The sequence below is a fragment of the Stenella coeruleoalba genome, assembly GCF_951394435.1.
Source record: "Stenella coeruleoalba genome assembly, chromosome: 14".
NCBI classification, from domain to species: domain Eukaryota; kingdom Metazoa; phylum Chordata; class Mammalia; order Artiodactyla; family Delphinidae; genus Stenella; species Stenella coeruleoalba.
In genome coordinates this window covers 48,487,075-48,511,652 of record NC_137160.1, presented here as the reverse complement: position 1 = coordinate 48,511,652, position 24,578 = coordinate 48,487,075, and the positions used below count along the sequence as shown (strand labels likewise).

General features: G+C 38.5%; 1 protein-coding gene across 3 annotated transcripts in view; it reads right to left on the bottom strand.

The window, feature by feature from the left end:
* ZNF521 (zinc finger protein 521) overlaps positions 1-24,578 on the bottom strand; it is a 284,341-nt gene that overhangs the window by 231,052 nt on the left and 28,711 nt on the right. For all 3 annotated transcript variants that reach the window (XM_079943362.1, XM_079943361.1, XM_079943363.1), the window contains exon 3: positions 21,539-21,718. In XM_079943362.1, the coding sequence (XP_079799488.1) occupies positions 21,539-21,718 (180 nt within the window). The remainder of the gene's footprint in view (positions 1-21,538; positions 21,719-24,578) is intronic.

The following is a 24,578-nucleotide window of genomic DNA, read 5'->3' as shown; positions in this document are numbered from 1 at the left end:
TTCTGAGCCTGAGCATCAAGATATGGAAATTGAGACCTTGGAGCCCTCCTTGGAAATCAGGCCCCTGCTGTGAGAAGCCAAAGCAGCCACATAAGAGAGGGAGAGCCGAGGCCCCGCACAGCCCTTGAACAGCCCTAGCTAAGCTGCAAGGGGCAGCCAGGACCAGACACAGGGACCTCCAGGTCAACCTCATGAAAACCAGGAGATCCACCAGTCAGCCCAAAGAATCTTAAAAAGTAATAAACTGTTATCATTGTTAAGCCACTAACTTTTATGGTAGTTCAGTACCCCAAAATAAACTAAAAATATCAATAATACTTTACTAAAGCAACATTATGATATACTGACTTACACAGACACATAACATGGCAATATAATAGGAATGGTTATTTTTTTAAAAGATTTTTTTTGATATGGATCATTGTTAAAGTCTTTATTGAGGTTGTTACCATATTGCTTCTGTTTTATGTTTTGGTTTTTTGTCTGCAAGGCATGTGGGATCTTAGCTCCCCGACCAGGGACAGAATATGCAGCCACTGCACTGGAAGGCAAAGTCTTAACCACTGGACCGCCAGGGAAGTCCCAGGAATGGTTATTTTGAAAATATATGTTTTGATCTAAGAATGTACAAGTGAGAATATTCTCATTTTGGTATGTGTTTACATCTCTTATTATTAAAAGTTTTGGAGGTATTAGAAAGATCATAAAATCTCTCCAAAGCAAACTTAAATGAAGGAGCTACTGCAAATTTTGAAAGTTATAATAGAAATATTAAAGTTCCTCAAAAACATTTACAAATATTTAATTTCGGCAAAGATATTAAAAAGGCATATGCTCCTGATATTAAAACTTTCTGTTCCTCTCTTCCTCTCTTTGATTCTTTAAACACTTTCCCACCCTTAACGATGTATACATATTAATAATTTGAAAACATCAAACAATGGTGAGAAACATTTATGTTTCTCCTGAGTATTGCAAGCACAAAGGTGGGTAATCGTTTCCTATGACACAACGTACATTTAATTCTCTAAAAATGCAACAGCTATACTATAGACAGCATTTATAAACTTGATTTTATTTTGAAAGCATCCATAACGTTTCCAATTAGCAAACATGAGCCACTGGCAGCTGGAACTTACTTTTTCTTCCATCATATCTATACCTGGTTTTATGGACTTTCTCAGATATACACAAGGGGCACATCAGAGATTTATTAAAAACTGGAAAGGGATCTCATACAGGGTTGGAGAAATCTAAAAATATCCAGTAGAGCAGGAAAACTGACAAGGACTCAGGCAGCACAGGTAACACCTGGTATGACAACTGAAAACCAAGAAGCAACTGAGAAGGAGGATATTACCCTTCTATACCTTCTACCCAAGACACAGAATCACCTACAATTGAAGAGACTCGGCAGGTAGATTCATTTTCCGTAATAACACCAAGAACTGCAATGAGACGACCACGAAGCACTCTTTCATTCCAAAATGGTGACCTAAAACCAAGTTCACAGCCTGTCCATCCAAAGGACATGATGCAGCCCGCATGTTGCTGGTACAAGTCCCCATGGGCAGGAGTCCTCCTTCACAGCAATCAGCAGGTTTTTCCTCTCTGCATGTTCCCCCCAAAATGGGTCACAGCTAGGAACTGGAGAAATACTCAAGTGGGGGGGGGGGTGAAGGGACAGGGAGGTTTATTTATAGAGTCCATTCACTTACAGATAAGTATCTGGTACAACTTCTGGACACATAAAAGGTGTCCACCTGAAGAAGGCACGGGTACCAACCCCTAAAAAGCCGTTATTCAACCTGGAATTGCTTTAGGGTAATGGCTTGTGGTGTGATCCATTATTCATTTCATCTTGATGAAACAATGGGTTTCAAAACCGACACTGGACTTGGAGTCAGAAGTTTGATGTCCAAGTCTTGGCAGGGCCAGTAGATTGCTAAGTGACAGTGTGTCTGGATTTTCTGTTCCATAACAAGGAAGTGGGACCAGATGAACTCTAAGGGTCTTCTTAGTGCTAACCTTGCATGACTCAACACCAGATGGAAAACTTCTGTCTACATCGGTATAGATTATCTAGCGTACTTTTTTATACCAGCTATTTGTTTGTAGATGCTGGGAGAGGCCGTGGAGAAGAAGGGAGATGAGAGAAGAGAGAAGGGTGCATGGCAGCAGTGGGAAGCATGTGATATGCATGCGGTGAAGAAGCAGGCATGTTGCACACCGGCTGTTCAGTGATGGCAGATGGCCTGGGCAGGTCCATGCCTCAAGCTAGCAATGGCACGCTGGCAGCACCTAGGTGATAACGTCACATCCAAAAAGCAGGTGGGTGACATACCTCTTATTTAATCGACCACTACGTTCCAGGACACACACAGAATGGAGCATATTTTACGATGCATTCATGGAAAATGTAGTTTCTGGGGTTAAACAGGATGGTGTTGAGGTTGGTCGGGTACACAGAAGTTCCACGTGCTGTACCATGTTTTGGAAAATACTCCCTGGGGTCATATCCATACCATGCCTGATGTGGTTGTATTAAGGATTTCTGCTCTAATAAAGATATGTTTCCTTATTTTTCTCTACAGGAATACCGACATTCAAAACAAAGAATCAAGGTGGATAAAGCACAGAGTCCTAGACTGCAGCTCTTCCCTGGATTCAGAAACAGTTTCTCCATTGGAAAATCTGATGTGCTATTCGCTAAATAATTAAAGAATATGGGTTGCCAACCAGAGAAAAAGGTTCTGTCCATGTTGGGAGTTTAAAAGGCTCTTATGTTTTAGCTGGTGTCCTAAATTATACATGACATTGGAAGAGAGAAATATCACCAGTCATACAAAGTAACACAAAATCCAAATGTTCAAATATGTTAATTGTGTGAGAGATGGTGTCAACTGCCTACCTCAAAATCCATTCTTCCATTCCAATGAGATGTGAGTGGAATTACTGTATGGGGTTTATGGGAAGGCTGCTTAAAAGCAGCCAACTCGGACTGCAAGTTCTGTGATGTCTTCCATCTCCTCTTTTCCTGCCCTCCATCTGGACATGATGACATGAAAGCCAGCGGCCAGCACGGCCTGCTCCACAAGGGCAGCCACGTGCTGAGAAGCACAGCCCCGAGAAAGAAAACCACCTCTAGACTGCTCATCTCTAGAATTCCCATAGATAAGCAAGGAATAAACTTCTTTCTACCTCAGGCTGATGTTATTTGGGGTTCTTCTGCTCTACATATTTATAAAGCGTACAGATTTATCCAAAGTCTACCATCAATCCAATGGTAAGCCTACAGATCAAATCTACATTTTGGGGCCCAAACTCCCACTTGCTGTAAATGGCTTTTTAAAGGCACAGTGAAGAGAAAAAAAGGTATCTCAGGTGGTCAGTCATTCAACACAGAGATACTCTGTTAACTAAAATAAAAATGTTTAAGAGTAAACTCTATTTTTGTCATGTCAGTACAGAAATCGGTTGTTGAGAAAATCACTGAAGACCCTGATTTCTCAATCTTCTCATTTTCTAAAGGAGATAATATTGACCTACCTCAGGAGCACAGGCAGAGGATTAACTAATTAGCGATTGTCAATCACCAGGAAAATATAAATTTTAAGAAGCAATAAGACTTTTCACCAGACTATTAATAGCTGTGCTAGTAATTTCTTCCTTCACTGGAGAAAATTTACATTCGATAAGCACCAAAGCCTCATAGCATAATAAGAATAAAACTTAAATGAAAATCAAGCCTGAAGACACTGCACGACATTTTAACAAAAGCATTGGGTAAAAGATACTACTATCAAATGCAGTGTCATGGAGACCAGCTCAGTGTATTTCTGATGAATGGAGAAACTTCCCACGGTGGCCCACACAGGTTGCGTTCTCTTAGAGGAGTACTCACTTCTCAGCAGGTGTTCACAGATGCTACCCTACTTGATTCTGTTCAAGCTACTCATAGAACAGCCTAATGTGGACACAGTTTTCTTTTTCCTGGTTAGTACCTATCCTCATGGTTCCTTTGTGCTGTGCACGCCTACAGCACTTTTATAGGCACTGTGCTCTGCTCGAACTCTTGAACTTTTGAACACTCTGTGACACAGTGCTACTGCTTAAGAAATTATTTTCTGGATGAGATATCAAAATTTTAACGCCAAGTCTTTTTCTCCATCAGCAATCCCCTACCTAGGATGCCCCATCTTGCCTTAGCATCCCACCCTCACCTCATCCTGTTCATTTTTGTCATGGTCTCTCTGTGTGGAGTTCACCTCGGGCGTCTTCCACAAGGCTTCCCCTGCCAGCTCCTCTCCCACTCCCTTCTCTGGACATTCGCAGAACTTATCGCTCATATTAGCAATTCCACCACTTAACGATAACAATATGACTTTTTCAGGTACATGTGTTTTGTTCACCAAGTGCACAGTAAGACCCTTTGCAAATAGGGTTCATGACTCACATTTCTTTGTACCCTCACAATGCACAGCAGAAGATGGGAACATAGTAAAGACTCACTAGCACTAACGTGTCCACGTTAAGTAGACATCGCTTTAATGTCTGGCGCACTATAAAAATAGCCGACTGTCTTTGTGATCATTTGTTGCACAAATTCATTTTGCTAGACTCTTTCCCCCTAGAAAACAAAAGTACGAATCTCCCACATTTAAATGAACTCACTTAGACTAGATGATCCCAAACCATTTATCACCCAAGTCTCTATTACTGCCAGACCGATTTCATAATGCTTATGCATGGCCACTAAAAGTGAAGTATGAATATTTTGGATTGCACTAAACTAAAATTCATATTTTATAAGTTTTGAGCGAATTCACAAAACCAGGAAAAAAATTTTTAAAACATTCTAAAAAATGTACAGAAAATTCTGTGCCACTAACTAAATAAGTTATGAGCATAACATTTTTCACTGATATCCATTGTACAACTAGCTTCTTACAATTATACCCATCAGAGTGCAGGCCGAAGACATGCCAGGGCCTTAATTTTTAGTATTTTGTATAGAATGAAGTTAGAATCAATGTTATACAGAAACAGGGCCTCCCTTCTTTGTCTTCAAAATATGAAGTTCTCTCTTCTATACGAATCTAAACGTTAAGGTCTTACTAGAATGGTGATGAGCACACTTCATTAAACTAATCCTCATTTACCCCCCTTGCCCCATGACCCCTAGCATCAATCACCCATGAGCCTCTTTTGAATTTTAAAAGGGGGAGCATTTAAGACAATGCCAGCTATTAACTCATTCTAACTCTTCCAAAACCTCTCAGGATTCTGGAAGACATTCAAATCTGGAATCTGACTTATGTGACATATCCTTAAAGGAATCCTTACCACCTTTAATAATACGGATACTATGTGTAGAGTGAGCATGCACTGTGTGCCAAGCACACCTATTATCTCATTTAGTCGCCACAACCCTACGAGGCTGGCAAAATTATTACCTTTTTGCGACTGTCCCTACTTTACAGATAGGGTATTTTAGATTCAACATTTAAGTCATCTGCCTAAGGCCGCACAGCTAGTTTGGGGAGAACTGGGATGGGCATTCGGGTCGGCCAGCTGCCGGAGTCCAGCCCTCCATCCGTTATATACTGACATCTCTCCTAGTTCCGTTAACCACACAACTCTTTTTACCCATTTTTTTTTCTTTTTTTTTGGCCACGCTGCGCCGCTTGTGGGATCTTAGTTCCCCGTCCAGGGATCAATCCTGGGCCCTCGGCAGTGAAAGCGCCAAGTCCTAAACACTGCACCACCAGGGAACTCCCTCTTTTTACCCATTTTAACATTTCGAAGTTTTGTTAAGTCATCTTTCCTTTGCAAGATTGGTAAGAATTAATTACTACTGAATGATTACATTGATTTTTTAAAGCTAATGGAATTTTTAATGAAAATAATACTAAGGGAGATCATGGGAAACTACAATTCTGAAAATCAGCCATAAAAGGAGCCCATTAAGATTCACAAGACGGTCACAGATTCCAAAAAAAAAAAAAAAAATTATAGTAAAATTAAATCTGCTTGGAAATTTCTTTTTTGCGGGGTGGGGCAGGTGAGGTTGGTGCTGGTGGGCACAACCAATAATTCCTAAGGAATAAGATTTCCTATAGAGATGTACCTTCGTATGTAGTTTTAAAAAGGAAAACCCACTGTCCTAATCCTGTGAGAATACAGCAGCCTTCTCAGCAACCATTTGCTGGATTTCACTAAACCTCAGATGTCAAAATTCCTCATCCTGAGAGAAAAAAATACTACCCAGCCTTAAAGTAAGACATTGTGCTTTTTCAGGGGGTCATTTCCACCTGCTGTAACAACCTCAGCTACAAGGGGCCTTATATCCAGCAGCCAAAGCGTAAGAAGTAACCAACCTGAGGAAGGGGATTCTTCACTATTAAAACCAGGGGGGGAAATGCTGGATCAGAAACAAAAATGGGGGGCAAGTTGTGGGAGAAACTTAGATAATTGACAAAGGGAAAACTAAACCATGACTCAAGGAAATAGGAAGTATGCTAAGTGGCCTAATGTCTACCTATGGGTTCTGGCCTAGGTAAACAACTGCTGTTCTAAACAATTCTAGCCAAGAGAGTATCTCAAATTTAACCTGAGCAAAAGTGAACTCACCATCCTACCTTCCAATCCTGCTTCTTTTTCATTCCTGGTATCAGGGGATGGCCACTCAATGCACCTGAGGAGTTCGGAGACTGGGGGCTTGTTCTAATCTTTTCCTTGCTCTTATGCCCCCAAAATTTATCAATAGCTACATCTGGATGATTTTACCTCCTAAACAGTTATTGCATTTGGTCCTCCTCTCCACTCCTACGACCACTGCACTGGTTTTGGCCCCATCTTCTCTTACTCGTGCAATTGCAAGAGCTGCCTGTCTGGAATCCCAGCCCCCCCCCCCAATTTCCCCATTAAATCTACACACACCATTCAATCTGAGCATATATTCCCCTGTGTGAAACCTTCAATAGCTACTCACTGCCTAAAACAGTAATTATCAAACATTCTTAAGCTTCTAAACTCAATACTAAAGTGAAATCTTTCTTGAATTTCCATTATATGAAACAATTCCAGCCTGGGCTGTTCTGATTGCAGGGAATGGAGGATCCCTGCTATCTCAACTCCCTACCTCCATGCCTCCCTGGCTGATATATATCTGTGAGGTTCCTCAGAGCAGTTTGAAAAGCACAGGCCAGAGAATCAAATTTAACTTCTTAGCATGGTCCCCCAATGGCCAGATCGTACCTTTCCTTCCCAGTTCATTGCACTAACCAGCCTTCAAGGTGGCCCCCACTGAACCCCATCTCCTGGTATTCAGGCATTTGTGTAATTCTCTCTCATATCATACCAAGGGTTGGTCTGTGTGATCAATAATAGAATATGGGGCTTCCCTGGTGGCGCAGTGGTTGAGAGTCCGCCTGCCGATGCAGGGGACATGGGTTTGTGCCCCAGTCCAGGAAGATCCCATATGCCGCGGAGCGGCTGGGCCCGTGAGCCATGGCCGCTGAGCCTGTGCGTCCGGAGCGTGTGCTCCGCAGCAGGAGAGGCCACAGCAGTGAGAGGCCCGTGTACCACACACACACACACACAAAAAAAATAATAATAATAATAGAATATAGCAGAAGAAATAGTATGCCACTTCCAAGATTAGGCCATAAGAGACATTGCAGCTTCTCTCCTTCTCTCCCTCACCCTTTTCCAAAACCTTTCCCCTTCCCTCTCCTCCCTCTCACTTTACTTGTCTGGGGAAAGCCTACTGACATGCCATGAGCAACTCTATAGAGAGGCTCATGTGGTGAAGATCTGAGATGTCCAGTCGGCAGCCATGTGATTGAGCTTAGAAGTGAATCCTCTAGTCCCATTCAAAACTTCAGCTAACTGCAGCCCTGGCCAACGCCTCAACTGCAACCTCATAAGAGACCCTGAACTAGAATCTCCCAGGTAAGCTGCTTCCAAATTCCTGAACTACAGAAACTTTAAGATGATACGTGATTGCTGCTTTAAGTCAAAATTGCTGGCGTCATTTATTATGCAGCAATAGGGGACTAATACATTCACATTCTCTCACTGTTTCCCTATCTTGCACTTTCCTCTAGCTTGATGTTGCCCCAGCAGATACTTTTCTGCTTCATATCCCATTCCTATTTTTCCTCCTCTTTTGTCTGCCTGAAATGCCTCTCCCCACCTATCTTCACTAGCGAACTCTCTTACCACTCAAGGCATCACATGCTCTAGGAAGCCAACCCTGAGTCCGAGTTAGGCTCAGAGACCCACCCTAAACCATTTTTCTCCCAGAAGATCCTGGGCCCAGTACTTATTTGACAAAGACTAGAAACTTGATAAATGTTTCTTGAATTGAACTGCTGATAAATGCACAGTAGTATTTAGGAAAACAAACTACGGAGCGGTGCTATTCATTTCACTATCTCTGCATGGTCTTCGTAGTGTAGAAAGTAATGGAGCCATACGCTTTTCATTATATTGAGCCCAACTGCAGTATCTAATCAATGTAATAACATCTGTATCAATAAACATGTGATAAGAAGAAAGTTATCACTGTTTCATCATGAACAACCAAATTTATCTCCCCCTATGAGTGACCACTAGCACAAGTTCAGGCAAAGTGTGGTCCTTTGCTTTTTTGCAAGGCACTGGGACAAATAAACTGCAAAGGGCAGGCCATCTACTTGAGGAAGGAAGTAACAGAAGTAATGGAAGGAGAGAGAAAAAAACTGAGGTGAGGAAGAGGGGCTGTGTTCAGCTGTGCTGCTTGATAACCAGACCATCACTTCAGCCCAAATGACAGAATGATTATCAATGGCTCCAAAAGAAGCTTCACTTAGATTTCCACAGGCCGAAGAAGGTGATACTAAGAAGTGATTGAGTTTAGATTATACCCTTTCTAGTAACACAGAGAGGTGTGGCTCCTAAGGAAAGGAAGAAAAGCAAAACACACAAAAAAACATGATGGGGGAGGGGGAAGGGCTAAATTATAGAAATATAAAATATTCAGAAGAACAAAAGGAGGAGCAAAAGAACCATTCAAATATTAGCTCTCAGATAATATTTTAAATCTTTCCTTTTGAATGCATAATAATATATAATATTTAATATAAAACATTAAACCAGATCACACAGTCACAGACATTGCTTTTTGATAACCGGCATAAAACAGCGGTGAAAAGCAAATACTTTTTTCATAGAAAATAAGACTACATATAAGAAATACAGTCATCCCTGGGTATCCCTGGGGGACTGGTTCCAGAACACCCCGAGTAGATACCAAAATCCATGGATGCTTGAGTCCCTAGTATTTGCATATAACCTATGCTTATCCTGTCATATGCTTTAAATCATCTCTAAATAATTTATAATATGTAATAGCATGTAAATGCTATGTAAATAGTCTAAATACTATGTAAATAGTTGCCGGAGTGCAAGGCAAATCCAAGTTTTGCTTTTTGTAACTTTCTGGAATTTTTTTCCCAAATATTTTTGATCCGCGGGTCAGCCGAATCCGCGTTTGTGGAGCCCGAGGACACGGAGGGTTGACCGGTAAGTATATGACAGATATGACAGACTTGACAAATTTCTTTTCAGAAGGATTATAAAGGCATTCTCAAGTGTCCGTCAAACTGATAATTATGAAGGGGAAAAGTTTTAGAAACTAAACTATACGAGTTAAGTTGGAAAGCAATCCAAGTAATAAAAATATACACTTTTAAACAATTTGTAAATTAAATTGGAAAAATGCTTCCTTGAGGTGACAACAAAAAAACACATCTTGGTGTTTGAATGTACAACAGTGTCTTTCCCCAAAAAATTTATTTTATTTTTTCCAGCTTTACTGAGATAGAATTGACACGTAACATTGTATAAGTTTAATACAACGTGATGACTTGATACACTTATTAACTGCAAAATGATTACCATAGTAGGGTTAGCTAACACCTCTATCACCTCACATAATTACCATTTCTTTTTTGTGATGAGGGGATTAAAGATCTATTCTCTTAGCTACTGTCAAGTATATAGTACAGTATAATTTTCTCTTACTATTATACAATGCAGTGCATTAGATCCCCTGAACTTATTCATCTTATAAGTGGGTTTACAACTAAAGGATCTGAAATTGGGATCTTCAAGAGATACCTGCCCTCCCATGTTCATTGCAGCGTTATTCACAACAGCCAAGATATGGAGAGATTTCAAATCATTTTAACAATAATAACCTTTTCTATGGAAAGTCTATTTTGCAAGAATGATAGAGATAGGTAAATTGGTAGCACTTTACTTTCATTTTTTGTGTCTCTAATCAGCTCCTAGTTTACAGAAGATCTGAGTATCTGCCTTCTGTCCTAATATCTCCCACATCAGAAACCACGAGCTTTGGTGTCATTAAAATGGGCAGAACTCCAGGAAAGCCACATAAGATAGACCAGCCTTCACCATGCAAATAAACTGACATGAAAATGGACATTTCTCAAGACTAATTGGAATTTTTTCTTGGAAAATAGTTCAGTGTACTTGCCAACTGTATACACCCTAATGCTAATTATGCATTTAAAAGTTAAAGTTAATGAAGCTCATCACCACAATCATCCTTGCCTACATTTTTATTTAGTCACCAGGGGGAGCTAATACTGCTCTGTGGGTAGGTAGAGTCCAGGAATTAGATTTTTTTAAAGGGGGAAAAATTAAATTGATGTGGTGTGAAATATAACTCAAATAAGGTCCATAGTGCCGATAAGGCAAAGGTATCACACATGCAAAAAGAGAATTAGGTATAGATCATTTTTTGTTGTTGTTAAACAAAGAAGTTAGAAAAAACTGAAAGCCATCCATTAGTAGAATTTTGCTGTGCTTAACAGAGGACATATATAAACCCAGTCATTTACGGTTGTCTTTGGGCCTATTAGGGTCTTAGTCACCATCCAGATTTTCTACAACTGTCGATTTGTTGCACTGACTCTATTATTTTCTTGGTTGAAGCACTACTATGATTCTACAAACAGCTAATCATGTGCTCAAAAATGTCCCATATAATTACATTATAATTATCCTGAAACAAATGTTACTTTCTCCTTTTGCTTCCCATATTTCTTTCAGTTCCAAATATATTTTTTTAGCACTTTTAATGTGTGTTCAAAGAGTTCTACCCAATAATCTATTTAAATTCATTCTACATTTCACCCAGGAGACACAATCCCTTTAAACTTTGAGGAGCTCCAGTTGGAACAAAGAGGGGAAAAGGGTTCAGAGTTTGTGGAATAATCACCTCTAATCGATCAATTTCCCCTGAAGGTAAAGCTGAAAGAAAGGAGGAGTGAAGAGTTCCATCCAATTCCTTGAAGTTTAAAGGAACTAAGCCCTGAGGCACAGTGCAGAATGAGTCCTGCCTTCCCCTCCCAAGGCCTATTAGGAGGTCATAGATCTCTGTGACATTGCTGCCATTCCCCAAAGACTAGATCCCCAGCCAGAGACTTCACACAAAGAGAAAGGATGGGGAAATAGTCCACTTTTCTTATCAACTCACTACCTTATAAAGGAAGCAGATATTGGTCACAAGCATCTTAAGCAGAGTAATGTAAAAAAAAGAAAAGTGCAGTCATACAAAACGGTAAAAATTCAACCTCCTAAGTTTTACATGTTGAATTTCACATCTGAGAATAGGCTACATGTGGCAGAGCTCTCCTGTGCACACAAATGTATCCAAATACCTAAACATCACCCTGTTTATAAGACAGACTGAACGGCTGCACAGGGCCGAGGAAATAGTTGGTTTCTTTTAATTCATCTTCCCCACAAAAGAGGCCCCACTGTTTCCACAGCCCAAATACAGCCCTTCATTTATAATCTTTACACTTCTCCACAGGGACAAACTGACAGCTTTAATTACCATCAATGACCATCAAGGACATGGTGGAAATTCTTGAAGATATTCTCCCATGGTTTGTGTTCTTGATATTTTATTTACAATTTTTGGCAAATAAATCCTGAAACCACAGAATTAGATGATAATATGTTCATTATCAATTATACAACTAAGGCCAGACCACTTCTCTAAAACAGTTATGGTTCCACAAGACATCCAAAGGTAACATTTTTAATACACAGACAAATAATGCTAATTTGCTTCTTGAGTTCTATTCATTTCAAAATGCTAATTTCAAAAACCTCAAACTAATCAAGGAGCAGGTAATTTGCAAATAGTTATAGCTAATACAGGATATTCTCCACTTAGCTCTTACTTGTAAAAAATAAAGTGAATTTACCCATGTATTTTCTATTTCTAGGAGAGTTCATCCTTTAGGAACTTTCCATTCATAATCAGTAGCTTTCTTGTGATTCACAAATTATTATAACAGGCTGACAGTAAAAACACCTAATTTTATTTTTTTATTTTTATTTTTTTTCCACAGTTAGACATATTTTAGTGAAACTTCAGAACATGAAATCAAAGAGAATATGTAAAATCCAACTAAATAGAAAAGACAAATTACACACAAAAGAACTATAATTAGAATGACTATAGATAGCTCAACAAAAACAATAGCAATCACGATTATGGTGTAATATCTTCATAACATGGAACAAAAATAACTGTCAACCTCTGCCCAGATAATCTATCAAGAATGAGCGTAAAAACACCTAATTTTAAAATGCACATCAAAAATACAGAGAAGTATTTCTTAAAACTACCCCTTCAATATTCCAGCTATTTAATTTTAATAAATTAATACATGTAATAACTCACCATTCATAGTGGGAAAATGTACCTCATCAGTAAAGGCCTTTTATAAATCCCAATTACAATGCCCCAAATCATTCAAAAGCTTCGAGACAATAATGGACCTGAAAATGATTATTTTATATCCATGTTTTGGCAGAGAATTTCACAAACAAATATATCAAGAAAAAGACAGTAGACTAAACACTAATATCAAAGTTCTGCTGTAGCAAAATCAATGTGGAAACAACAATGCTTTTACAGCAGGTAATAGTTTAACCGACCCTTCCTCCAAAACTAGAAAAAGGAGCTCACTCAGCCAACAGCTCAGAGGCTGGAACCAATCATGGACAATTGCTTTCTCTCTGGCAAATGCGTAGAAGAACTTTAGTCATGGTCCTGCCAGACCAAGAAAATGACACACTCAAGCCACACCACCTTCTCTAAAACCGAGAGGAGCAGAGACTTGGTGAGTTGTTTTTCACATGATGAAGTAAATGGTAGTCAACAACAGTGGTCTCTGAAATATAGGGTACATATCCCAGGGTAGAAAAGATAGTCTGAATATTTAGCAACCAATCAGAAGGGACAGCAGCCATAAATAGCCACCCAGCATCCTGAGAGTGAGAAGATAAATAGTCATCCTGGGTGCCCTTGCTTCTCCACTCCCTTCCCACATCTCAAAATAGTGCCCAGTGAAACAGACCTGTGGATCATCTTGTTCAATGTTAAGTAATCTAATTCACACACAATCCTCAAGTTTTGATAAGTGATTTTTAAAGTTTTCTGCAAGGCAACTGCAGGATATTGATAGCTGTGCGCAAATAATCAACAAGAAAATGGCAAGTCTAGCCCTTCTACTCCTAGTAAAAGCTCTTTGTCAGCCACAGGATGAAGGACGGAAGAAAGAAACAATTTAATCAGATGTGACCAAAAGTTGGCAAAACAAAATTGAGATTTCAGGAAAGTTATTTGAAATATGGTGGCTATAGCCAACATCGATAGTTATGAACCTCAGCAAGAAGTGTAATAACAGACGTTCTCTCTTTGTGGTTTTCTGAGATAGCTCTCTTAGCTCTCACAGCCATTAAAATAAATTGTCAAAATAAATGAATCTAGACCAGAACTTCAAAACAACATAAATTTATTTTTTAAATCTATTTATTTCATCTTCACCTCATTTTTCAATTTCTGTTTTTTGAGTGTTGTATCATATGTGCATCTATGTAATATATTGGTAAGTATGTATTATGAAGATGCAGCCTATATTTTTTTAATCAAAAAAGTTTGGAAACCACTGGTCTGAAAAATAAGAAGCATGTGGAGAAGGGGCTGGGGAATGGAATCAGTGGAGGCCACGAAATTGCATTTTGGGGGCTTAGGGAGATTTGAAGAATGAAGTAGCCTAAAAACACTAAGGAAATATTTTGGGTAGGAAACAAGAAATTGATCAAAACAGAGGGACATAGGAAAATAAAATATACAGTGCCTTAAGCCTAATTAATATAGAAAGAGATAATTAATTTATATATAAATGATTAATAACAAAGCATGAATAATGAATTAATACAGAAATTAATGTAGAAATATGCAAATCAAAGGCATAATGCATTGAACCTAATTAATATAAACTAAAGTGTTAAAATATCACATTTATTTCATGTAATTTATTTCAACTAATGATTTGAAAAGGAAAACAGAAAAAAAAATTTCTGAAAACAGTTTCAATATGCTTCTGTGAAAATGATGCTTCATTCCATAAAACACTCATTTTCCTTATTCCCACTGCCAACAGAACTCGCTGTTAGGGTACTTGACTGTCAAGTGGAACCAACCAGTCTTTAATTTTCCACAACCATATAACACATGTTCAATCACTTTCACTTTTTCTTTAAATTCTTTAGTCAAAAAAAAAAAAAAAAAATCCAGATGTCTAAAAGTGTTCAGTTCACAAAATCTGTGTGAAGCTTCCAGGGAGTCTCATAACTTTTAAAATCAAATTAAATGAACATACTATTTTATACTGATGCAGTGTCTAATCATTGGTTCAGTTCCTTTTCTTCAAAAATGTGAACCCGTACAGTATCAGTATTTGTAAAGGAGCCACAAACATGGTTAGGGTTTTATAAATCTGGTCTACAAACATTTTCCCCCAAACTACAACAGCCTTGCTGTCACACACACCTCGACCTACTCATCTTACCAACAGTATAGTGGGCCAGAGGGTTAAGAACTAATACAATGCTGTTTAGTTGTTCTGCATTTACACCCAGGCAATTCACATCAATGACGGGTAAGAACACTTAACAGACAACTCAAGTTTGCAAATTAGCAGGAGAGAAGAGAAAAATGACTCAGAACAACAAGCATACAGTATTACCAAATGCACTTTACACATTTATCCTGTTAAGTGAAGCTTAGTTTTGATGATTTACAATGCTAGCTCTTACTCAGTTTTGTAAGCATAATAAAGTCTCCGTAATCTCAGCCCTCCCCTTAGCACCCTGCTATTAAATCTTTGTTGAGAAGTGTGATGAGACCCCTCTGGCTTCCAGCCCTCCCTACTCCCTGAGGGAAATGGCAAGAAATGATAGGGTTTGTGGATTAGTAAAATGAGAGGTTCTCTGTGCTTTTCCTTCTTTAAATATATATTTTGATAATCTGTCTTCTGCATCAGAGAGTCCCAACAGCATTAGAGTGTTGATTTCCCTCCCTTCTCAGCCTCCAGGAAAAAGACAGCACGGCTGGGGCAAGACAGGTGGTTTGCATCTCCTGCTACAACTGAAGAGCGGGATTTAATTTTTTTTTTCCCCTTTCCCCTTATTCCTTCAAGCAGGGATGATATATACTTTACTTACACATGTTGGATTGCAGACTAGAGGACAGCTGCCCTGAGAGACAAAGAAGAGGGCCACACTGTACCTTGTTATCCTTAGGGACTGTTCTGCTGCTTCCTAGGTCAGGATGCTTCTCCACAACAGTGCCCACCTTCCAGAATTCCCCTCAGTGAGGAACTCCATTAACTGTGTGTGTGACCCCCTAGATCTCTGGGCCGATGCTGGATCTGCTGTCTGTGAGTTCAGTCCAGGTCACTGGTACCTACTCATGAACTGACCTGGGGCATTCTTGATCCCTGAGCTGACTTTCAAATCTGAGTCTAAAATTGATCATCTTGGGACTTCCCTGGCGGTCCACTGGTTAAGACTTGCCCTTCCAACCCAGGGGGCACGGGTTCAATCTCTGGTCAGGGAAGTTAAGATCCCACATGCTGCGTGGCACAGGCAAAATAAAATAAAATAAAATTGATCATCTTGGTCCATATTTGACCTTCATCTCCTAAGGCCAGGACTAGTCTAGGCTCACTTGGCATGACTAGACCAGGATTTCAAAACTTTCAGTTTGGAGTGAGTCAGTTTTCACCTTGGCAGCTCACCCTTGGGTATGAGAGTCACCAAAGAACAGATCTCAAGTTACCAAGAAAGCACTCAGTTAGGGATGGGAATCTCAGGGCAGGTTTTTACCAGTTCAGGGTGGTTTCAACAAAACGACCCCGACTGACTTCCACAGGTGTCAGGCCACAGAATACCTCCGTTTTGTGTTATTTTGCAAATCAGCAGGTTTTAAGACTTTTCTCTCCTAATTCTACTCTATAGTTAACCCTCCTATACACTAGTAGGAGTTCCCTCTTTCTTCATACAAATTGTTCACCAAAAGGTTTTCAGGCTCTGGTCTAGATGGATAGGATGACACATGTAAGTAAAGACTTCGAGATGAACAGAAGGGAAGCCACAAGGAGCAAGGAAGAAAGTTGAGAAAACAGCAAGAGACCATAAGATAGCCAGAGAGAAAAGAAGGAGAGATATAAGGACAACAAGGAAATTAAGAGTCTTGAAACAAGGACAGGAATCAAGGGAAAATTAGCAAAGATACAAATGGGGCTAGATGAAGTTAAAAGACAAAAAAAAAAAATAAAAAAAAAATAAAAAAAACAAAAAAGAGTAAAACTAAAAGGGAAAAAGAAAACAACTAGAAATAACCTACTTTGCTAAACTAGCATTTTGTCCACCAGAAAAAAGAAGCACCAAGAAGAGAGTAAACTCAAGCAGCAGGAAACTAAATTTGGAAAAGTCAGACCTCCTAACGTAGAGTAAAAGGTTTTAACCAAGGAAGAAGGTAAAAGCATCATATTACTTTTTTAATTAAAATGCTGCCAGTGTCTTTAATCTCTTCCAGATTAGACTGAAGGGTACCCTTAGCTAACTCAACTCAAGTTTGAACTTTAACACTTTAAACAAATGTGAAGGATTCCTGATTTTGTTTCTCCCCCTTTTGCTTTCTCCCTGATCCTCCACTTCTGCTTTTCCCCTCATCAATCTACCGCCCTCCCCAAGAAATCACCCTGAACATCAATAAACAGGACAAAGACCCATCAGCTGTACCTTTCCTGAAATGTTTCATTAAGTCACGAATAAGACTCTGTTTTCTTTCCTTTGTTTAAAATGTTGTGGGATAAAATGATGTGAGCACAGACTAGTTTCTAAGCTTTTAGAAAGCTTAAGATCAAAATAAACCAAATATTTTATTAGGGATTGAGGTTTTGAAGAAAAAAACCCATAGATATTATCTTCACCATACCACGTGCTGAAAATACAGCATTTTCTGCACTGATATTAAAGTTGTATAATATATAAAGAAATATATTATTGTAAATATATAAAGTTATCCAGGAATAATGTTTCTTTTGTTGTTGTTGTTGTTGTTGTTTTGCTTCACAGAGCTGAACATAAGGATATTTCCATGGCAGGAACTCAATAAAATGTAAACACTAAATAGAACTTCAAGGTTTTTTTAATATTGAATTTTAAAGTTAATCTTTCACATGAGAGATACACCACTCTCACCTAAGGTAAGATTTCTTGCTGGCATAGTTTATATTGGCCATATCAGTTAGGTTCCCATGTCTTCACCTTAATGTTAGTGTTGACTCCACATAAGTAAAGCTTCCCTTTAAAGCTATTCCACTAAAAATAGAATCATGCTAACTGCATTTAATGGGATTTTCCAAAAATTATGCATTCTGAGGAAAAATGAATTAAATGAAGTCAATTAAATGTACATGAATTAGAAAATGCAAATAAATCCACAAAGAATACCTTTACACACCCAACAGAATGCTTAAATTAAAAAGACTGGCAACACAAATGTTATCAAGGATGCACAACTGGAACTCATAGGCATTGCTGGTGACAGTGTAAAACGGTGCAACCACTTGTGATAAAGATTCAGAAGTTTTTCATACAGTTAAATATACCCTACCCCATGACTCAGCAATTCTACTCCTGCTTATTAACTCGAGAAATAAAACATATATCCACAAAAAGACCTGTATAGGAAGGTTCACGATGACTTTATTCACAACAACCAAAAACTAAAAGTAACCAAAATGTCTACCAATAGGAGAATGGGAAACAAAATTAGGATACATTCATGTGATGGAATACTACTCGGCAATAAAAAAGAACAGATTACTCATATACACAACACGAATGAACCTTGCAGACGCTATGCTGAACAAAAGAAGCTAGACACAAAAAAGAGTACATACTGTGTGTACTTATAAGAAGCTCTAGAACAGGCAAAACAAATCTACAGTTAAAAACTTAAAATCTAGTTACTTCTAGTGGATCATTATTGATTAGAAAGGGGTCAAGAGAAGAAAAATGTCTAGGATGCAGGAAATTATCTTAAGAGGGATACGGGTCACATGGGTATATGTATTTTGTTAAAGTTTATCAAACTGTACACTGAGGAGCTATAAATTTCACTGTATGTAAATGTTACATTATAAACTATAACATTAATAACTATAAACAGCTATTAAACTCTAGTCAGTTGGTCTGCTTATCATGATGATATGAGTAAGCAATTTTGAAACTACTTAATGTGTATTCTAGACTCGGGAAATGAGTAAATATGTTGAGGATGATGGAAGATAGGTGTCTCACTGCTAGAGAGGATAGTAATAAATATGGAAAGAAAAAAGATTGGAATGTATCTCAAATGTTGGATTGAATTAGAGGTATCAGTAGAAACATGTGGTTCTTATTAGAGAGAGAAAAATACATATATGTGTATATATTTGTATATATGTGCATTTTATAAGTTATATTATACATGTATTATATTAAACACACATATACATTTCCTAAAGTCTGTCTGCTGATATGGTTTATAATCAACGATATACCTCTATCAATGAGTATACACAGTGCCCATATCTTGATTTCTAAATACCTTTGTCCTCTTAAAGGAACCAGGGTTTCTTGGACAAAAGATTCATTAGGACTATAACATGATGAGCCTGGAGCATCTGTTTGCAGCAGAAACTGAGTCAGTCCTCAAATAATGATGGAGACATTAAACTGACCCAGAATACCATTCAAAGGGACTCCTACTGGCCAAATCTCAGGCAATCTGGGCATCAAAATAATGATAGTAATGAATTATGACCCACTGAATAAAATACAAATCCAAAAGCCCATGGTGATACGAATACAAAAATAAATGAATGAATAAGAAAGGAAACTGTGGCAGAAGGCCAACTAATAAATACAAAAATTATACAGCTAAAATGGAGATTTCATGAGAGAAAATATTTACTTAGTGTCAAAGCATCTTCCCACAAATTACTTATTATTTACAAAGGGAAAAGAGCAACATTTTAACACTGGAGAAATTTGGTGGACACCACCTAAAACAAGTATTCAGTGTTAACCCCATCAACACTGGTATAGTGTAGTCAACATCAGGTCCTTCCTGATCTGATGTACTGAGAAGGGCACAGCACCACTTAGGTGGCATTCCTGCCATGGAAGTATGTAACCTGAATTTAATCATGAGGAAACATCAAGCAAACCCAATTACAGATGGGCATTTTATAAAGTGCTGGCAGGTACTCCTCAAAAAATGAGAGACCATTCCAGGTGACAGGAAACAAAAGAGACATGACAATTAAAAAATTAGAAAGAAGAAGAAAGAAAATGAAACAAACAAGCAAAAAACCTCTAAAGGACATTATTGGGACAACTGTTGAAATTTAAATATTGGTTGTGGATTAGATAACAGTACTCTATGTGTTAAATGTGAACTTTCCTCATTTTGATAAGTGTGCCACAGCCATGTAAGAGACTGTATTTGTTCTTAGGAAATACACCGAATATATTTCGAAGGGTGTGAAGTCTTCAACCTTCTCTCAAATGACTAAGAAAAAAAACTAGTGAAGAGGCAATGACAGATCAAGTAGGGTAAAATGTAAAAAACTGGTGAATCAGATAAGTGGTAGATGGGAGTTCTATATACTGTTTTTGCAATTTGTCTCTAAGTTTGGAAATGTATCAAAAAAAAGTTACCAAAACCCACAAAAATATGTATATAGCAATGCTTATATAAGCGTCACAGATTTTCAAACTTATACTCCAAAAAAAACAATAATGGGTTTTCTGAAAGAGAGGAGAGTCTATGGCCTAATAAACGTACTCACTGCAATCCCTTTTTGAAGAGCCACAGTGCACTTCAATAATGAAGCCTATTTAACTGGATTTAATCCAACAGTTCCATAATAATCTGTTCAGGAAACCTGCTTAAAATGGAACACCTATTAAAATCTTACAAAAATATCAATATTCTGTGGGAAACAGCTGGAGAACCACTTGTCTAATAAATACATTTCCTATACATGGTTAGTTGAAGAAAGATTTGTGCTAGGAAAATAAGATAGAGTAAGAGATCTACAAACACACACACACACACACACACACACACACACACACACACAGACACACACACACACACTGGAGCAGTGTCAGTATCATCAGTAAGAGAAAAATGACAGGAGTCTAAAAAGAGATATCTATCTAAAATGTCCCACCCAGCCTCATATAGTATGTTCTTGCAGGATATATTTTTAAAGAGGGTAGAAACTTGGCAAACTGAGTTTTACTTTTATCCAACCATTAACTTGAACACATCATGCTTCCTGTCATTTTAAATCTGATTCTTCCCGCGAAATGTATAGCAGAATAGCTTCTGTGCCTTAGCGAGCACCTTCTGTGGGCCAGGCACTGTGCAAGACTCAGAGAATACAATGATGAATAAGACAGAGCTCCTGCCATCCAGGAGCTTCCAGTCTAATGAGGGAGATGGAAAGTTAACACATGCAGTGAACACTGTGGTATTCAAGAATAAGCATTGGGCTTTATAGGAACACAAAAAAGGCACCAAACTCAGCAGAGAGCGACCAATCAGTGAAAGTTCTCTTGAGATGATGTTTAAACTAAAATAAGTTCGTGCACACTAAACTTCTGTGAAAACTTATTCGGAAGGTATTTTTAAACTTTATTTTAGCCACCCGATGTTAGGCTCTGTATCTACGTGGTATCACGGTAGTTAAAAAAAAAAAAAAGGAAATGAAAACATATCCATTAGCTATTAAAATCTGGGTACAATTCAAAATCTAAGGATGACTGTGACAATGAGTTTGCCGTAAACCATCATCTTGGAATTCTTTCTAAAGCACTTCTAGACTTACCTAGGTACTCAAGTAGAAGAATGTAACAGCTGGAAGAGGGGGTAAAAAAAAAAAAGGAACAAACGGAAAAAATCAGAAATAGAACAGTATGAGAAGACAAGAAGTGGCAAGTGTTGTTTACCTGTCAGCTGAAAAACAAGAAACAAACGGAAAAATCAGAAATAGAGAAGACGTACGAGAAGATGAGAAGTGGTAGGTGTGTTTACCTGTCAGCTGACATCGATTAATCTTGTGTTCTGTGATGTCGCTCAGTGACTCAAACACCTGGAAGCAGCTGTCACAGCTGTGCACACCTTCGTCTTCCAGCTCCTCACCATCTTCTGGCCTCTTCTTACAGTCCCCTGCCTCTCCATCTTCAGTCTTGTCTTCAAGTTCACAGTTGGGGTCTGAAAAAAAAATCAAGACTGTAAGTATGGTGTTTAAAGACAGGTTCTTTTAAAGTAGCGCTTCATCTTGCTACCCAAACCAGAAACACCTTTTTCCTTGAAGCTGCACTAGGGGGGCTTTATTGTAGATTTTATTACAGAAGCATCAAAAGTGGGACTTCCCTAAAATTTGTCAGTTCGTGATGACTGGAGTTTTTCCTTTTGTCCTCCAACATGTAGCCCTTTTCTCAGCTCCTCTTTCAAATAATTTGCCACACTTAAGGTTAACTTTGACATTTTTTTACAGCCTTTGTTTGCTTACAAGAGAGAGAGGAATCACTTTTAAAATTAAACAGTCTCCAATGCAAAGGGAAAAACCACTGTGCTTGAGAATGAATTCCTTTTCTGCTAAATATACTCTTTCACAGGAAATTACCAGAATTAGCCAAAAGTCTAGAGTAAGCTAAGCTAATTACCATAGGCACAAAATTGACCTTTACTTATAGACTGGTCAAAACACACAGTTACCCCATTATTTGTTAGACAGCAATAGCAAAATAAGTTCTACCACATAGCATAACATTCTTGCAAGCACCAATTCAAGTGTAAATGTACTGGTATGTCTCTTGTTTTCAAAATCATCAAAAAAATAAAACAAAATATACAAAGAGCAACTGCAAATTATAATCAAGTCAACAACTTGAACCGGCATTATCAGTTTCGAAAAGCTAAATAGAGGGAAAACTAAAAATAGTGCCATTGTAACCCTAAGAATGATACACAAATAGCATTCATAAGAGAGCAAAACACGTGCAATATTTTCACTTAGAGCTCAATAAATACGTTGTGATTTTCTTTATGCTGTCTTTTGCCTCATTTTAGCGAAGTATCCCCAAGCATTCTAGTGTCACTGCTCCTCTTTGCAGGAAAGCACGGAGGGAGAGAAGACGCCTCTTTAGGGAAAATTAGGATAATACAATCTGTGACTTAACTTAACGGGACATTCATTTCTAATAGCAAGAAGTCCTCCAAAGTCAGAAATAAATTATGTCTCAAAATAGAGTTTTCAATGAACAGTTACAAAAGAACTGTGTCCAGATACCTAAGAAATATGTAATGTGTTATCTGTAGTCAATTTGTTTAGATATGGGAGGATAAATATTTGCAATGTTACGATACAGAATTCACAGGATCAAACTAGCCCAGACTTCTTAGAAAAGTCAGTCAGGGCCGCCATACCACTGTCCGCTGTCCGAAAGTGCTTCCTGCTACCTTGCATGTCACGTGCTTCTACGAACCTATTTCTACAAGTCACGGTGCTCCCCTTTGGCTGGAAGTTATTCCAAAGCCTTTCTACACATCTGCAATAAACTTAACTATATCACCACCCTTCAAATGATTCACATATACCAAAATCAACTTACATGTCAACACATATAATAATCTCTTGGGTTTGTAAAACAAAAGCAGAATTCCCAAATCAAAGAGCAAGTAGTTTTGTTTGTTTGTTTATTTTCAAAAAAACCTAAAAAACGTGTTTAAGTAAATCGGTAATTTGAGTTGATTTGCCGTCTGGAAAATTAACTCAACACTCGACGCAGTACCCATTTCAACCTACTGGCGTTTAGACTGCTCATCCCTGGGGGAGTAATCACAGGATCTTTTTCGTTTGTCTTGTACTTTGCCCAGCACAGCATGGTGTCCAGGTGAGTGTTTAGTAAATATTATTTAATGATGACAAGAAGGGAGGGGAGGGAGTAAAAAACGAGTATACTAAAAAGTCCTTTACTGGTATTTCTTCTGTAAACAGGAACAGACCAGTCATCTCCAAATTCAAAAGCACCTACATGCCTACATTTTCCAAAACTGACACTGTATAATCCATCACATTTGCCTTTGCTGGTTTCAAATGTTTCATCTAGAGCTACAGACACAAGAAACAGGTAATGGTTCAAAGAGCTCCAACAAGCTAAAACCAAGTGGTAAAATACTGCCAAATTAGAGTAATTCAGGAAAACAAATAACTGTCCCAATTATGGTGAACTGGCTGGCACCCCGTTAACACCATTAAACACTTGGTGGAAGGCAGCAGGAGTACACTGAACACTCAGTTGTTTAGCATGATTTTCCAGTTTCTCATAAAACTGACAGCACTCAGAGAAATGTGGCTGCTAGGTCTGAATTTTAATACGATTATTTAAATGCTATGCATCGAGTTTGCAGGCCTGTTTGTTTTTAAATAAGCAGACACTCTGAATCCTTTAAGTAGTATGCAGCGAAAATGATAAGAACTTGCCTCTCTTATTATTCAAGGATATGGACACTTTACACGGATCCACATCAAAAACGTCAAACAAACAGGGAAGCCTGCATGATGCTCTAGCTCTTAACAACTGAAGAATGACCCCAGTCCATGCTCCTGACACTGTGGCTAGTTATTAAAATGAGGGTCATTTTAAGACTAATAAAAACTGGTTTTGCTTCCACTTCTGCATTTACAGATAGAATCCTTCAGGGGCTGAAGCCAGTCAAGCTTATTCACTCCTGCTGCAACTTCAGGACGCAAGCTCCAGCCAACTGGCGAATTGTTTTTTAGGTCACCACTTAAGAGGGACCCTCTGGGGGGTGGGTGCGATTATAGCCTATGATGCTTTGGTGTAGCACAAGGAGTCCTGGAAACTCAGACTCTCTCCCTGAGAGTAGATTTTTTTTTTTTTTTTGCCAACCTCCACATCCAGGAGGAATTCTTTTCTTGCCCATTCGAAAGATGGGTTTAGGGCTTTCCTGGTGGCGCAGTGGTTAAGAATCCGCCTGCCAAGGCAGGGGACACGGGTTCGAGCCCTGGTCCAGGAAGACCCCACATAACACGGAGCAACTAAGC